Source organism: Syzygium oleosum, unplaced genomic scaffold (genome assembly GCF_021117445.2).
Source record: "Syzygium oleosum isolate NSW1041296 unplaced genomic scaffold, Sole_v2.1 Sole_v2.02, whole genome shotgun sequence".
Lineage (NCBI taxonomy): Eukaryota > Viridiplantae > Streptophyta > Magnoliopsida > Myrtales > Myrtaceae > Syzygium > Syzygium oleosum.
Window position 1 is genome coordinate 21,749,914 of NW_026607486.1, and position 16,704 is coordinate 21,766,617.

Below are 16,704 nucleotides of genomic sequence, written 5' to 3' on the forward strand. Positions count from 1 at the left end.
AGCTTAGACACAACATCAAACCCTTGCCATAAAATAATAATATTAGACCAACACAGTGACACACACACACACACTTAGTCACTTGCTTAGTATAGACATAAACAGCGTTCTTCTCGAAAAAAGTTGGTTTTTTCGATTGAGTGGAAAAGATCACACACGTCGTTCGCGATTATAAATATCCACTGCCAGCCCTCATTCTCAATAAGTCCAACTTCTCTCTCTCTCTTTTTCTCCTCGATCAAAAAGCCATATCTGTTTCTGAAGAACACAGAGAAGAAGAAGAAATGGGAGGAAACTCGCCTTGCGCATCTTGCAAGTTGCTGAGACGTCGATGCGCTAAGGGCTGCATATTCGCTCCTTATTTTCCTCCTGATGATCCTCACCGTTTCGCCATTGTCCACAAGGTCTTTGGTGCGAGCAACATCAGCAAAATGTTGCAGGTTTTCTCTCTCTCTCTCTCTCTCTCTCTCTCTCTCTCTCTCTCTCTCTCTCTCAAAGAAGCCGGAGAACCCTTCTTAATTCATAAGCATTTGCACCGTTCTTTGAGGTTGCTGATCGGTAGAATGATCTTGAAAACACGTTAAATCATCCATATTTAATATTATATATGTGTCCAAGATTTAGAATTAATGCTCGAACATGATATCAGAGCAGATGGTGATAGCATTACTAGCTATTGTATAACATTCTCACTCATGCATCGATCAATCTTGTTCAACCCCATGTTCACAAAATTCATTATCTCGCTCAAAAAGAAATCACAAGACCGTATATCAACTCCTTTGCCTGAATATTTCAGCTTTTGGTTCAGAATCAATACTTAAACATCTTCAAATGTCGATAATGAAATCAATCTTGCCCTAGCTACTTGTTGAAACACCCCAGGTCTAGGTTGACCCAGTTTCCTTCCTTTTTTTTTTGTGATTGAACGAATATTTTCCTATTTGAAAATTTCCATGGGGAAAGAACTTGGTTTCAAACTTTAATCTTGATGAATATATACTTCCAGATCAATCGTCATTCATATATTTATTGATAAGACATCCTTTTTCCGAAATCCTTTTAGGAGCTACCAGTGCATCAGAGAGCTGACGCGGTGAGCAGCCTTGTGTACGAAGCCAATGCGAGAGTCCGAGACCCTGTGTATGGATGCGTTGGCGCCATCTCCTACCTCCAAAACCAGGTGGCTCAGCTACAGATGCAGCTCGCCGTGGCTCAGGCCGAGATCCTGTGCATACAAGTCCAGCAAGAGCCCCTGGCCATGCCGTCCCCGGTCATACCGATGGACGGCTCTGGCGACAAGTCGTTCCTCCTCCACAATAACCTCCCTCAGTACTTTAACTTGGCGTCCAACTCCAGCAATGTAACTCATGAGTCTCTCAAGAGAGAGAGCTTCTATGGACAGGACATGGTTTCTTAATGAATAAAACTTGTGTTTCCTCGTTTCTTTTTGGCCCCCTTTTTGCTTAATCATAATTGACATTGCTACAATGCATACATCAATTAATACCTAGCAACATATATAAGTATATATATGTTCTATATGAGAGAAAAAGGCCAAATGGAGAATCTCTCTCTTGATGTTCTTACTTGGGTACAGTGCAGTTTAACTTTTTGGATTTTGATTAATTTATGTTAGTTATGCTGAAGAGCTACACCACTTAGTACTACAAAATGATGAGCTAGAGTTTGGAACAGGAGTAAGTTGATGGGTCAACGCTAGCATGTGAGATGGAATTGATGAACAAGGTTCTTTTTGTTTTGTCAGGCTATTAATTTATATAATTAAAAGCAAGCCACTGGTTAAGAATTAAGATCATCAGTGAGAGAACACGTGAAAGATAGTGGGCAGTTGGTGGATTTGAAATTCAGAACAACTTCGAAGACATGAATTCTCTTGCCACACTCGAATGCTTTGCAAACTACACATGTATCTAGGGCTTTTTGCATTGCAGCAGTATAACCTTTTGAGTGAAGAATGATTATCAAGTTGTGATACTTAGAAGAGGAATTTCATCTGGACTTTCGCCCCAGCAAAGTTGGTTTCTGTCTAAGAGATGTGAATATTGACAAACCTTCGTTACCAAGTCTCTCAAGATGCTCAATTCTAAAAAAAAAAATTAGTCGATTGAGACCAAACCCCATTTCCAATTATCACGCAATCAATTTTGAATGCCACGCTTCGACTTTCATTTATAAATCTATCTATATATTGAAGCACCATAATTCAAATTACACATGTCTAAATTATTTAAAGTTTCTGTATAGCTCCTCCACCAATTTCATATGAAGGTTTCTTTACAATGAGAATGAAGATCTTCAGCATCATCCTCTACACCCATTTTTCGCAAGATCTATAATAAAAACACAGAAATGGTTATGTGACAACCAAGAGAGCTTGATGAGTCAGCAGATATAACTAGACAGTTTTCTAGTATGTTCACGTGAATGCCAGTGCAAGAGAATTCTCTCAGCGTGTTCATGGAATTGCGAAGGACGTCGAGAAGACGAATAAAATTTCCGATAGCCTATGTTATCGTGTACTCTATCTTGGTTTTATTATATAAGAATCCACCTCCAAATACAATATTGTGTCGAATCAAACATTATGTCATAGATGGTAAGAAACGGCAAAGGGGACAACTGACTTAAAGATGCCTGATTACCTCTTCTTCTTCTTTCTTTTTTTGTGTTTTTAAATAAATACGGAAGGACTCCTCAAGTCAAACATGACAAACTTTTCTAGATATATATCTCCGTCCATCGCCATTAAATCCATGAGAAAAACAATGGTTGTCATACAATTCGATGTACAGAAAAGTTAATATGAATTGACACAACTATATCTAGTTATTAGCTTCGATGTTATTTCGCAGACAATTCCCGTATTAAGCTAAGAGGGAGATAATCTCTGAGTAGAATCCTCATGCTACCCCACTTTATGATCTAAGGTCAAATAGCTAATGATTTTGTTGTCACAAGGGCATATGTAAAAATGAGGGAAAGTCCCATGAGTAATGATGACACCATGATTCATGAGGGTCAACGAAAGAAGTGTCTGGCTTTGATGTCCAGGCGAGGGTTCGAGAGTTGTTCCTGTGCAACTTCACGGGTGAGGAGCTCCTGATGATTTATGTGATGCAAGGCATTCCATTTCAAAGGTAAAGATGATGACCACTCGCAAGAAATTTGCTACCATGAATGCACCTAATGGGGCTCAGTGCATAGAACCTCCTTTAGTGGGAGCAGTGAGGATTCAGAGTCAAATGAAGTTGAAAAGAGAGATAAAATTGAGAACAAAATAACCCTCTTGAGAAAAGGAGGAATTTTCACCTCAAAGCTCCATGAGAAGAGAGAAAAAGTCGTGTTGCTTTCATCTAATCAACTTTCATTTCCGCTTCCCTGTGGGGACAAGATAGAGAGATATGGTGGGAAATCTCATGTGTCTTTTACTTCCAAACAAGCTCTCCTTTGGTTTCCAAGAATGATTCTCAAATTTAGTCACTTTGGCATCACTTCAATGTTGTAACTCGGCACATTTTGTGTCATTATGACTCCAACTAGTGTTTTATTTAGTAGCCGGATGATGTCTGGACCAACTTTCGCACATCTCAATAAGGTCCATTTATCAGGGCTATGATTAGTGTTTAACAAGTAATGCTTAAACTGCTGCATTGATTAAGACAGTCATATTTGTTTTCATTAAGATGCATGACAAGCATATCCCAATTTGGCATGGTGTCTACATTATATGGAAAACGAAAAAATTTCTTTCCTTATTTGACCTTCTGAAAATCTCCCTTTTCATCATTATTATGTGATGCGGCAGTGGCAACGCATAAGGTACCATCGTCCAGGTCAAGAGTCACTTGCCAAAGCTTTCAATGCTTCCATGAACTATATTGCTTTGGCTGCTTTAAGTGTAGCACCTACTAACGTTGGTGGAAATGTCCTTATTGCACATCGCAATATCTGACGATCATCCCCGTGCTTTGACGTTCGGTTGGGGAGGAGGAACTTTCTCTCTTCCAATCATCAGTAGCGTGATTACATCATTGCAAATTAATCAAGATGTACTATCAACAACGACAAATTTCAATTGCTTGCTCTTCTGCGCATCGATCGGGTACCAATCGGAGTCATGGGTTGACCACCTTCCGCAGCCAGACCACCTTCCAACTCCCAAAAACAACTGGAATAAAAGGAAAAGGAACAATATACTTCGGTTAATTTCTCATACTATGATGAACAGTTGGAATATTACAGGTTCAATTACCCTTTCTTTAGGCACAACCCTTTTACCTTAGAAATGCAAACCTATCATCCATCTAAATCAATCTGATTGTGTACCAACAACTACCCAGCTTTGCTTGGAGGCTTTACATCTATGACTACAATTGCCAAAGTAAAACATGGTCCTTCTGGTTCCGGTCATTCAATACTCTTCAGCCACCAGATTTGTCTGAACAAGGGTTTCTTTTTGGAGTCCCAAAATATCTGAGGTCCTTCCACTCTTAATCCCTAGGCATTTGCATCAATGGCTGCCGGCAAAGTTGATGGTCGTCCAGAGATCCCGAACTCGATATTTGGGGCTTCATGTTGTCAGTTTTGAGCTTTTCTAGGAACAAGTTGACCTTCCATCCATCATTTGCTTGTCATGCAGATGCCTACATTGTCCAAGTTTCAACATGAACCTTGTCTCAAGTCTCAACCTCTTCATGAAATTAAGATGGCTCAGCCAAACAATTCAAAGCAAATCTTCTGTCCCTGTTAACTTGGCATATTCATCTTCATTGATTGTTCCTTTCTTCAACTTTTTCAGAAGGCGGTACTCTCGAGCCAACTCATCTTCATCTTCAATTGTCTGAGCTGCACGTCTCTGTTTTGCCGTTTTCTTCCTCATGACATTGGATGCGGCATTTGCATTCTTGTTTGGTTTATGGGTTTTTGGATCTTTCTGTGGTGCCTCTTTCTTAGCTTGCAAGTTCTTCTGCCTCTGCCTCTCCCTAGATTTGTCCCTGGACAGTATCAATCCGAAAACATTACTGCAATTGCATGCAGGAACAAGGGAAGACCTACTTTTACCCATTAATTAAAAACAAGGTATGAGGTGAATTATCAAAATATTTTGAAAGCAAACCCATCTGGAATTATTTGGACAAAAGAACAATTGATTTTCACTTTTTATTTGAAAAATTCAGATCGATATGATCAACAATGGTTCCAGTAGAGATGATTTCCTTTAAAACATGTTTAGATATAAAGCTTCGACAGAAAGATCAGAAAACTTGCTGGGACAGAGACATCATTTGTTCACATGAAAAGAAAGTGGGTCACAGTCTATTAAGGAATCAGAGCTCAAAGATTTAGATGCATGCTCTTAACATAGGGGCGTAATCTAAAAGTACTCCCACGACTCATCGAGTATCAATACAGACTAAACAAAACATGAAAAGAGCATGCTTAGGAATAAAATTTTCTTACTTGTACTTAATTTCCTCCAAGCTAATGTCTTCAACTGGAGTGAAACCCTCTGTGGAAAGTGAATGGTTCTTCACCTCGGGCATACCAGGAAGTTGCAGCAAGCCATATCCCATTGCCAACTTCCCAACCTCGAGTTCTTTCCACCTAAGAAAAGCATAAACCATACATATGGAGAGAGGGAAGATAGGAATCGAATGAGGTTCTCATCTTTCTTTCTTAATAAGATGGGAGAGAAGAAAAAAGTTGAATCCAAGTTACTGGATCATGGTTCGCAACTAGGCCAAGTCCTTATTTCCGACATCTGAAAATTCTTACTGACCTGAAAATATAAGAGCAGTGGTGCTCCTTATAAGCTCGAATATGTGAGACAAACGCTCTAACTCCTTTCTCCATAACATCACGATCCTTCTTTGCAGCAGAGCGCATCTGATACCAAATTATATTCTATGCTAAGATCAACTGCAAGAAAACTTCGGAAGAAGTGATACGAAATCTTATAGTGATGAAAATAGGATTATTATTAGGTCCACTGCCAGTGTAAAGAATATTTTACACATTCACGATTAGATTGATGACATGTGTGCTTAAAGATGGTTATGTAACCGGGTCTATCCACTTGTCAACTCTCCAATGGTGAAACTGTGACTTGTTTCTTACACTGGCAGTAGATATAATGAGAAAACATAAATATATTACACATCTAGTAGAACCATTAAAAGGAAAAAGGAAGCACAATTTACATGAAACTCTTACACCATGCTCACATCCACACGTCACAAATATGTGCAGGTAAAGTTGACCAAACAACAAAGATCAGGATAACAACACAAGAACAAAAGCGAAGATGCATCAAGCCGACGAAAAGAACGTACGGCAATATTCTTGCAGCCATGAATATCATCTTAACCATGCTTACCAGGGGAACAACATCAAGCACATTATCATTGCACTTCCTTTGCTGGAGGGGAACCCTTCTTATACGCAAGAATTCAACATAAGATTCCTCCTGAATAAATACAAGGAGCAGATGCATAGTCATGTTAAGGAACAAGTTAATTCAAAATTTTGCAGATGAGAAGACAAAAAATAGCAATTAAAACCTTAGGCAACAAAAACACAATTGCAGTTCCTTGTCTGCCCAGCCTAGCTGTGCGCCCAACTCTGTGTACGAAAACATTTGGATCTTGGGGAGGATCATACTGGCAAAATAACAGGGAAAATAATCATATTACCGTCAAGTTAAACGTCTATAAGATAATTATCCTTCTATAAAATAGATCTCCCGCGTATTAGTCTAGGTTTAACACAAAAATCCATTCACAATGCTTAACAGTTGGCAAGTGGAAGACAATCTCAGTAGTAAACAAAATGACAAGATTTTAGTTTTTGATGAAACAACAATCATGCTGATTAACCAAGTGAAACTTTAAATTACAAAGTCAATGACATTTTGGTAAGTACAAGACCAACAGACCTGCACTATGCAATCAACACCCGGAATATCCAGACCACGAGCTGCAACATCAGTACATAGGAGAACGCCACTTGAAAGTGACGTAAATGAAGCCAATGCTTTTTCTCTAACAATCTATAGAACACAAAAAAGAAAAGTTAAAGAATCAAAATCAATCAACTAAATGTGTAAAATAGAATTCATTTACCTGTTTCATTTTCCCATGGAGAGGAACCAAAGAAAGACCTTTCAAAGCAGAAAGACAAGGAAGAACTGCTCCCCAGTAGTCAACACACGCACAAGTCATAAAGTAACTGCGAAAGAAAGCAGGTCATTTTTCAGCTTGAGATGACTTAATGGCCCGCAACAACAAGGCACCCACTGTTTCTCAATTTTTACAACAATGGCTGACTTACACGATAATTTTATTGGACTTGTTCTTCGTAAGGAAATCAACGAGTTGTGACGGTTTCTGGTCTGCTTCACACTCTAAATACTGCAAATTAAGTACGAACCAAGATCTATGAACAAAAGAATCAGAATGAAGTATAGGAGGATTGCTTGGACCCCACACACAAATTTACATGACCAATTATTAGAGGCTCAGAACTCACAAATGTAAGTGATCAATTATTACCTTACTCCATATTCATAGCAACACACACCATACAAAATGGTCCATCTCTATTATCAGGTCAGTAAAAATGAGAAGTAAATAAAAGGAGTACAAATTTTTCATACTAAAACTGAAAAGGAACCTAGTACCTCAAGGAACAGGCCAGAAGGTGTTTTCGAAGGGCCTGCATCCCGTGATGATGCTGAATCATCCTGTTGTTTTGTTTCTGCCCGAACTTCGACCCTCACCGGGTTCCGCAAACCAGCTTTAGCCAGCTCCTCAACTGCCTCAGTTTGAGTAGCAGAAAAAAGGCCAGTTCTACGAAGTTTGGGTAAGCGAGATACAACAGAAGTTATCTGCTTTTGGAATCCCATATCCAGGAGCCTATCTGCCTCATCCAAAATTAGAATCTGGTACAACCAACAAGATGTACCAAGAAGCTGTAGTAAATAATCTCTGTGCAGTGCGGTATACATGACAGCCCTTTCTTTTGACAAGCTTATCATAATTGAACGGCACAAAAGTAACACCAGACGATGCATGCATACATACCTCAAGATTCTTAAAATCCAAGATATCCATTCGATCCATAATGTCATACAGCCTCCCAGGTGTACCTATCAGCAAGTTCGCTCCTTCCTCCTCTATTTTCTTCATGTCTGCTTTAACCTCAACTCCTCCGACTAAAAGCAAGGACTTGATACTTGACAGTGTAGAAATGAAAGGTTGCGCGACATGGTAGATTTGTGACGACAGTTCCCTGGTAGGTGAAATAATTATCCCCAATACCTACAAGCATACCAATTTTTAATGAACAAATCAGACTTGAAACTAAAGCTGCTAGCCAACTATTGAAAATCCACTAGATATTCACAAGAGCAACCCCTTGGGAGCATCACTTTAGGCAGCAAACCAGTGCAAACCATGATCCAAATCAAACCTATTTGAGCAATGCATTTTGCCTTTGGACAAACTAAACAGCCATTGCATGAAGACTCCAAGACGGAACTCCACGCAATAGACAATACACGCCCCCGTACACATTGTATGCTATGCAGGGGTTTCCCAAAAACAAGCACTGATAAGGAACTAGTGTTGGTGTATTGCTGTAAATTCACGGTGAATCACCACCATCCGCACAACAGTGCCTGTCCAGTAATTACGATTTTGCAGATATTCTATGGACAATTCATCCCGACCTCCTCACACGATAAACATCACTACAGTTCGCATGGCGACGGTCTCGAGCCAGCGCCACAACACCTCGAACTTCTCAGAAAAATCCGATTCACTCGTTTCCTCACAGGCAACGCGCGGTGAAACCATTCAAACGAGCGGCGGCCGAACCTGGTGGCGCTTGGGAGGCGCGGGCGAGGAACGGCGGAGGATTTCCACGAGAGGGACGACGAACGCCAGGGTCTTTCCGGAGCCGGTGGCGGCGTCGACGGCGACGTCCTTGAAGCTGCACAGCAGGGGGATCGTGGCGGCCTGCACCGGCGTGCAGAACTCGAAGCCGGACAGGCTCAGAGCCTCGAGGACCGGTTCGGAGAGGGGCGGCTCGAGGTCGGAGAAGCGCGTGGCGGTCAGAGCGCGGTTGCGGCTGCCGTCGCGGGGTTCGTCGTCCATTTCACGGCTTCCGTTGCGGTGCTGCTCCGCCGTTCTGCTTCGTCTCAGGGTTTTTTGGCTCGGGCTTCTTAGTTCCGCTTTTTTTTTTGCGGTTAAGGACTTCGATTTACCTCAAAATTACGAAAATTGCCGCGGCGTCATTCGACATTTACGTTCATGCCCTTGGGCCGGGCCTCGATCAAGTTCATGGGCTTAACGGTCAAAATCCCCATGAACTTTGGTGCCGTTGCACGAGAGTGTCCTAAAGTTTGGAATATTACGTATTACTCCCTTGACTTCATTGATCTATTACAAAGTCAAGAAAAATGAGATGGTTCATTATCAATTAACAATTAATAACTATGCAGATAGAAAAGCAAATCGTTGCCAATTCATTGAAATTTTAGAGGGTTAATGTGGAATTTTTCAAAATTTACAAACTAACCAACGTATTAAACCGTGAGTTGATTCTAATAAGTTGTGAACCTATTTAATATTCATATTATTATGAATTTTACTATTTTAAATTCATTTCTGGATATAACGAAACCATATAACAAATCAGTCAATCGAGTATGAATTAAGAAATGGGTCCATTTTGACAGGTTTCATTTTATAGCAGTGATAGAATTTCCTACATTACTATTCGGGGGTCAAATTTTTTGTATACTTGAACAGAAAATATGAGTGTGACCCTAATTTTGCTTGACAAAGAAAAGTTGACCATCAATTTTTTTTCGAAAAAAACACAATGATATACTCCCGTAATTTTATATATAAAGATAATGACATGAATAAGTCAATGAAGTTTTATTTAATATTCAATAGAGTTCCTAAATTTTCAAAATTTGATCCAATCAAATCCTTCTGTCAAAATAATAATTGCACTAGGTGATGTGAAAATTAATGCCGTGTAATCCATTTGTATATTTTGGCGCCTACATGGCTTCTATGTGATATGTTTCCAACACACTCACGACTTGACCACACCCAGCTACAATCCTTTACGATCGCTCTCGAACAATGCCACCAACTTGACCATCACCGCAACTTGAAAACTCAGTGGCCGCCATTACCTAAAGGATGAATTAGCTTCGCCACAGCTGAAACACGCAAGAGTAAATGTTGTGTTCACCATCATTATCACCACTCTCTCTCTCTCTTTCTCAAGTGCGAGGCCATGTCACCTCAAACCTAAGATTTCGTGCCTTGGACTTGAGGATGCGCACCTCAAATTCGAGGTCATCGAGGCCTTAGAGTATGCGCGACTTGATTTGAGGTCACGACACCTTGGCTCACATTTGAGGAGAGAGAGAGAGAGCGCGAGGTAAAGCATGATGAGAGGGCCACATCAGCAGCCGTGATGGCTGGCCTGGGCTTCTCGTGGTGGGAGACGATGACCGGTAGCGAAAAAGAGGCGGCCATGACAGCTTCTCGCGGCGAGTCCCGGCGGGGGATGGCAGCTTGTCGGCGGGCCACTATCGAGCCGGAGCGCATTTAATGCCAACTAGATCGAGCGGAATTCCCAAAATTCGGTGATCAAATTTGAAAAGTAATAAAAAAAAGATCACGTCGAACTTCTAGCACGCGTTCGTGGACCGTGACGATTGATTGATGGTCCCACATTCGCTTGACTTCAAGTCAATTGTAATCACGTCCATTATTATTTTCTTTTCCCCGATTTAATAAATAATTCTGCACTTTTCACTTCATTATCAAAAGATTAGAAGCAAAAAAAAAAAAAAAAACTAACGGATCGTCTCGTGATCATTAAAATATCGTGGAAAAATCGAGCGAATGTTCTCGGGTTTTTCCCCCCTTCACTTTGGACACACTCGCCCTGTCGTCGTCCCCTTCGTCCCCTTCTTCTCCCTCCGTGCCACCTCAAGAGTCTCCAGCTCAGGGTTTCCTCTCGATCCTCTGCAACTCCGCCTTCGACGCGTTCCATGAGGGAATCCAACGGCTGAGCTCCATCCGGAAAATCGAGATGATCCGCCGCGGCTCGCTGGGACGGCTGCTCCTTCTCCCGGCGATCCTGAGCTGCGCCCCGCCGGCGGCGGCGAGCTCGGCATCCGCGGCGTGCGAGCTCAGCTTCGCCGACCGCGACAGGCTCTACAACTATAGCCTGGCCTCTCCCATCCCTAAGTTCCCGCACGGCGTGCTCAGCGAGGACGGGTAACGTGTCTCTTAACTCGCCTTCTCCAGCTTCGGCGAGCTTAGACTCGGCGTAGTGTATGCGGATGGATAGTAGGTAGCTCGTCTCGTTGTTGATCGGATATTCAGCTTACGTACGGGCGAACGCCTGTGAGCGTCGCGATCGCAACGTGTTTAGCGTAGTTTTAGCGTACCGTCGGTATTGATTGAAGTTCTTTTTGTGATCGCAACGCGTTTTTAGTGTGCTGTCGTGATACTGCGGCTGTTTGGGCAGAGATGTCGTAGATTTCTCTCTGAGAGCATCGCGTTAGATCTGCCAGTTCATTGTGTCGGATTCGCAATTTACTCAGGTGGGCCACTTGTTGGCCAATTTAAGCTGGAATTGACGCGCTTGTGGCATTTAAAGGTAATCTAATGAGTTGTGATATAGGTCGCTATCATGAGCTGAGCTCTGGTAGGTGTTAATCTCAATTAGCTGGTAGACATATCCTAAGTTAGGTCATCATCAACTGTGTTTGAACAAATCTTGGTGTGTACGCAGTTTATCATGTGTTCAAATGCGACAAGTAACTCGGAGCCTTTCAATTTTTTATGCCTGTATAATTGTATAAACGGACATCAATCACATTAATTTGGCTCTTAAGAACCATCACAATTCTTCTGTATATGTGGCGCAGGTTTTACAAAGTGGCGGCAGATGATACTGTGCTCTGGTTTCAGGTTGTCTCCAACAGGTCACATTTTGTTTCTTTATTTTCCATAAAAATGCTCCATGTGAGACTTCAGTTTTTTGCACTTTGATGCATGTAAACTCCACCATAGGGACCCGTATATCTCTCTGTCCAAGATACAGGTCTCAAGAGCCTTTAGAGTAGATTGTTGGTAATTTACACGAGTTCTAGCTGATTCACTGATGTTGCTCTGAACGTCTATTCTCTTGAGCAGCTCTGCGGCGCTATGATATTCAATCATGACCCACCCAGATGCGTTGACTGCTCGGTGACTTCTCAAGTTCTTTGTTTAGGAAATTCTCCTTGGACTTATATCTATTTATAGGATTTCCTGAATTCTCTTGTAGCTTAATTGCAGCACTTGTGTTACAGGATTGCGGAGGTCCGTCACGCTGCGGCATGGAGTGTAGTGCTCTTGTGACAGATGATGTTGAAGGTAAGAAATCTGCCGCTTTCTGGTGCATCCATCTTTTATACAATGAGACCTTGGTAGCTTTATTGATTGGACTGGGGATTGCTGTTCTTGTTGTATAACGGATTAATATTTACAATATGTCGTGGCTGCGCAAATTTCTTCCTATCACTGGCTCTAAAGGAATTAATCGAGCCTCCGGTAAAGATAGTTTTTCTACAGTCCTAATGTCTCGTTAGTTTTGTATGTGCCGCTACCTTCCATATTACTTTTTAGTTGGACATAGAGAGCAGCTTCCTTTCCTCCTGTTGATTAGCTTGTAAATTGTTTCTACTATGGCTTATGATTGCAATGGATTCCATCAATTGTAGCATTCAGTTGGTCTGAAATTCATTGCTTCACGAGGGAGCAGGAGAAATTTTCCATATGTGTGGCTGTTAAAGATGTTCTGTAATATTCTGAATATTAGTTACAGTGTCTCATAGCATAAAAATTTGTATGGTACTTACAAATGCAGGCTACCCAGTATGTATTACAATTGGGCGTGCAACTAGCACTCATGTTGACGTCATAGGTGAGATAACTATCTCTTATTTGATAAATAATTTTTGATATTATATAATTTTCAATCTGGACCAAACGACCATCCGGTACCCAGTCGAACCGGCCATTCTGGTCTGGTGGATATTGGGCCTAATCTTCTTGAACTTCTGGGCATATTAGACATGCTTGGGGCGGCCATGGCCCCTTCTGGCCCCCCTCTCAATCCGTCCCTGTGTATGTTTGCACGGTTGGAAATATTTGTATCTAATACATGCTTATGTGTATTAAAGCAGCTGTAGGAAAAAATTATGATTTGGCTACTTTCTGTGTGTGGCAACTTTAATATTTGTTTGAGATATCAATTCATGTTCTTTTTATCTTGACTCTCGTAGATCAGAAGAAACCGCACAGTGGTGTCACTGTCAAGATGATGAGTAATGGTGGCAAGTCTAATTGTTCACTTTCTGTATCCATCATATGTGATCCAAGTAGAGTTCAAGTAAGAATCTGACTGTAATTTTTTTTCCATAACCTATTTGGTTGCTCAGATATCATAACATGATTGTATATTTCCTTCTATGTTGTTTTTTCTTTGTTATATGAGATTTTGATTTGGGTGACTCCAACAGGGACCAAATTTACTGGAGAAATATGGGACTTGTGACTATGTGAGTGCTCTGACAAACTGGAAGTCTTTTATTTATTCTCCGGCAGTTAACAATGTGTTTGTAGGACTTGGAACGAGAGGATGTATGCATGATCCTAGCAAAATGACATGAGCATTTGTCCTTTTTCTTCTCTTCATGGCCCTGGAGTTCTTTCTGGTTTCCATAATAAACACAATGCTCAGAGGATGAGACTGTTTTCTGGTTCTTTATCATCACCAACAACATAGTTCTACCTGGGAGGCATCAAGTGGGTTTTAATAGTTTCTTCTTTATCCAGAGCATTGACAGAAACTATAATAGTGAAGTCATGATCAAATAGCGGGATCATTGGTGCAGTATTAGCTAGAGATGCGAAGAGTCAATCAATATATGCTGAAGTTTAATGATACCGGAAGTTAGGAATAATCACATTAATTGAAGATCAGCTAAAGATGCCTGTTTTATTCTGCTTATGTGACTGTTAAAAAAAGGTGATGGTGAAGGTTTATTAGATGCATCGATTTGGTTGGGGGAATCTGGAGTAGCATTTCTTATGTCATAATTTCAGGCTACATCGTTGAGGCATCCTTCTGGCTGTGCTAAAATAATCTACGTGCATGGACGTGGATGGGGTTGGTTTGGTATCCTCCTAATAATGTGAGATTCTTATTTCCTTCTTAAGTCCTTTAGATTTTTGCAAAACATATATTGTCTAAGTAATTTTAAACTCTGACAATTCTGTCTTGTTTTTCTGAACGTGTTTATCTGAATTACAGAAGCATGTGTCTCTTTGGAGGGTATCTACTTGCTGGTGCAGTGTATAGATACTTTATGCTTGGAGTTCGTGGTATAGATGTATGTTTCCAACTCAGTCGTTACTTTTCTTTCTCCACTAAATGCCTTGTTTTTCAGAATTTCACTTGTAGTACAGTAATGTAGGACACGCTTACGTCTAAAGGTATTATCATCCTAATCCTCACACGGCTTACCTGATATTCTTCACTAATGTGAGCTGAGTGGTTCTTGTTCTCCTACAAGTAAGACAAAAAAATTCTCTTGCATGGGTACTATGTGTAGCATTTTAGTTGTTTGTTATGCAGCTCGTTCTTGTACCTGCTAATATGGGTGATTTTTTAAGTTCCTTTTCTTTGTTCAAATCTTTCATTTTGTTGCATCACCTTCTGTTAAGTAAATCTGTGAACTTCATGATACCTGCTAACTTTTTTCTGAATTGTCTTGCCTTACTGTTTAGATTGCAAATCCTTTCTAATCTTTTTTGGATAATGTCCTCTCTTAAAATCCAAAGGTCAATGATTCAATTGGGACCTCTATATGCTTTGACAAAAAGGCATACGTGTTCCTTCTGTTATTATATGTGCTATTTACAAATTCTTCTGATGGTGCTGCTGCATGATTTGCTGGTAATCTGACATTATGGGTGTTTTTCCCACTACTTTTTCAGGCAATTCCAAACTTAGAGTTTTGGGCTAGCTTGCCACATAGAACACAGGTACCCTATCCATGTGTGATGTTACTTGTGTTGAAATGGTCATGTGCTACACAACAGGATAAATTAGAATGTTAGTCAGCTATGCTTTGGTTGTGAATCTTTTTCTCCCTTTGCTTAATTGTACTGGACTTTACTTATGTGAACACAGAAAATGAAGAGAACTAGATCTTTAAAAAGTTCTGTTGCGAAAATAATACCAAGTTCACACCAGCAGTAATTTGACTTAGGGCAGGATGTAGGCTTATACATGCGCAGGTGGACTACAACTTCAGGATATGTTATGTCAACGTGTATCTCTCTCAAGGATATTGGTTCGTCAAGATCTCATTACCAGTCCTCCAATTGGAAGAACAGATGGAAGTTCTTCATTCTTGATGTCCAACTCACGTGCTTTTGAAAATTTCTGTTGTCGAACAGATGAGATCTGCACGAATAGCAAAATTTTAGCCATCTGTGTCTGTTGGAAATATTGTTTAGATCAATCACATAAGTATTCATTGATGACCAAAACAATGTGTGCACAGCGAAGAAAACAGTGAACTTGCCTTATTGTACGAATGCAGGACCCATTTTGCGACTCTCGATTGAGCATATGACAGTTGGTCTAAGTTCTACCTTGCTAATTTCCAGCACATGTTGTATGTAGAAAAATTCTGTACAAGAGAATTGAGCTCATAATATGTCTCCCTGCGACTTTGTGGAAGTCTGTGCTGCACCAGCAAGCCATTTGGCAGACTATGTGCATTTTCATCATTTGTGATTCTTTGTACCAGTTGGCGTATACTTACTTTCAGCTTTATTGTTTGCAGGGTTTAGTTATGTCTCTAGTGCAAAAATTTCGAGGGCCTTCTCAAGGTCACCAAGGCTCCTATACTTCTGTTGGCTTTTAAGCAATTAGTTTCCATTCAAGATTCATTGGGCAATAATCTCCGGCTGCTTCTTATGGAAATGCACATTTTAAAGATGAGATGCAGTCTTCCGATTGAGAATCTGACATTCAAGATTCGATTTTGGGATCAATACCACCTAAATACAACGACGTGGCAGGACTGACTCTCTCTCTCTCTCTCTCTGTTATTGCATTTTTTGAAAGCTCCAAATTCTCGATTGTTGAGGATATTTTCTTTTTGGTTCCCATCACGATTACTTTCTTCTACTGTTTTTCGTAAATTAAGTTCATTTTACGTTTGCCAAGTAAAGAAGCAAACCTCTTTGTTTAAAATTTTCTTCTCTTTTAAGAAATTATCAGTGGGCTCAATTGATTCCTCAATTGACTCTTGTACTGTGTCACGTAATGTGCATCCAAAGTTCATTTAGGAGAAGGACAAAATTTGGAAATTACAAAGTTCATCAGGAGCTTTCGACGGTTGATGCCGGTGTTCTGGAGGTTCTTTAGTCAGTTTCTCACTATATTCAATTAATTTTTGGTTAGTTTGTAAGGATGATGATGAAAACGAATTTGGTTAAATTGGAGAAGGGAAGGTTTTATTGTGCGAATAAGACAGAATAGATTGGACGAGCTCACCACCAAGTTTGGATACAGGACGAA

The 16,704-nt window shown here is 40.5% G+C and overlaps 3 protein-coding genes across 4 annotated transcripts; 2 read left to right on the forward strand and 1 right to left on the reverse strand.

Annotated features, from left to right (window-relative positions):
- The first annotated feature begins 245 nt into the window (after positions 1-245).
- Positions 246-1,420, forward strand: LOC115673316 (LOB domain-containing protein 12-like). The gene is made up of 2 exons (XM_030595453.2): positions 246-440; positions 1,067-1,420. The coding sequence occupies exons 1-2, from the start codon at positions 285-287 to the stop codon at positions 1,418-1,420; spliced, it is 510 nt and encodes a 169-aa protein (XP_030451313.1). The 5' UTR covers positions 246-284.
- Positions 1,421-4,198: 2,778 nt separating this feature from the next.
- LOC115673256 (DEAD-box ATP-dependent RNA helicase 18) lies at positions 4,199-9,254 on the reverse strand. Its single transcript, XM_030595369.2, has 11 exons — positions 8,901-9,254; positions 8,106-8,342; positions 7,703-7,963; positions 7,354-7,433; positions 7,146-7,251; positions 6,959-7,072; positions 6,585-6,683; positions 6,401-6,490; positions 5,804-5,910; positions 5,485-5,628; positions 4,199-5,018 (listed from the first exon to the last, which is right to left on the reverse strand). Exons 1-11 carry the CDS (start codon positions 9,177-9,179, stop codon positions 4,748-4,750), a joined length of 1,788 nt encoding a protein of 595 aa, XP_030451229.1. The 5' UTR covers positions 9,180-9,254; the 3' UTR covers positions 4,199-4,747.
- A 1,693-nt stretch (positions 9,255-10,947) lies between these two features.
- LOC115673281 (uncharacterized) lies at positions 10,948-16,523 on the forward strand. Of its 2 annotated transcripts, XM_030595397.2 has the most exons (11): positions 10,948-11,333; positions 11,990-12,032; positions 12,258-12,311; positions 12,416-12,479; positions 12,973-13,029; positions 13,391-13,497; positions 13,628-13,666; positions 14,214-14,302; positions 14,422-14,500; positions 15,108-15,155; positions 15,965-16,523. In XM_030595397.2, the coding sequence occupies exons 1-11, from the start codon at positions 11,146-11,148 to the stop codon at positions 16,043-16,045; spliced, it is 849 nt and encodes a 282-aa protein (XP_030451257.1). In that variant the 5' UTR covers positions 10,948-11,145; the 3' UTR covers positions 16,046-16,523. The 2 variants fall into 2 exon arrangements, with proteins under 2 accessions (XP_030451257.1, XP_056164689.1); XM_056308714.1 differs by lacking the exon at positions 12,973-13,029 and having other exon boundaries at positions 10,965-11,333.
- The last annotated feature ends 181 nt before the right edge of the window (positions 16,524-16,704 follow it).

Bases quoted from the DNA above. Each gene is read 5' to 3' on its own strand.
- LOC115673316 (XM_030595453.2), top strand. From the start codon at position 285: ATGGGAGGAAACTCGCCTTGCGCATCTTGCAAGTTGCTGAGACGTCGA. The intron at 441-1,066 runs GTTTTCTCTCTC...AAATCCTTTTAG, and splicing joins ACATCAGCAAAATGTTGCAG to GAGCTACCAGTGCATCAGAG.
- LOC115673256 (XM_030595369.2), bottom strand. From the start codon at position 9,179: ATGGACGACGAACCCCGCGACGGCAGCCGCAACCGCGCTCTGACCGCC. The intron at 8,343-8,900 runs GTTCGGCCGCCG...GTATGCTTGTAG, and splicing joins CGCCTCCCAAGCGCCACCAG to GTATTGGGGATAATTATTTC. The intron at 5,629-5,803 runs GTCAGTAAGAAT...TGCTTTTCTTAG, and splicing joins CACTGCTCTTATATTTTCAG to GTGGAAAGAACTCGAGGTTG.
- LOC115673281 (XM_030595397.2), top strand. From the start codon at position 11,146: ATGATCCGCCGCGGCTCGCTGGGACGGCTGCTCCTTCTCCCGGCGATC. The intron at 13,030-13,390 runs GTGAGATAACTA...TGACTCTCGTAG, and splicing joins CACTCATGTTGACGTCATAG to ATCAGAAGAAACCGCACAGT. The intron at 13,667-14,213 runs GTGAGTGCTCTG...TCATAATTTCAG, and splicing joins AATATGGGACTTGTGACTAT to GCTACATCGTTGAGGCATCC.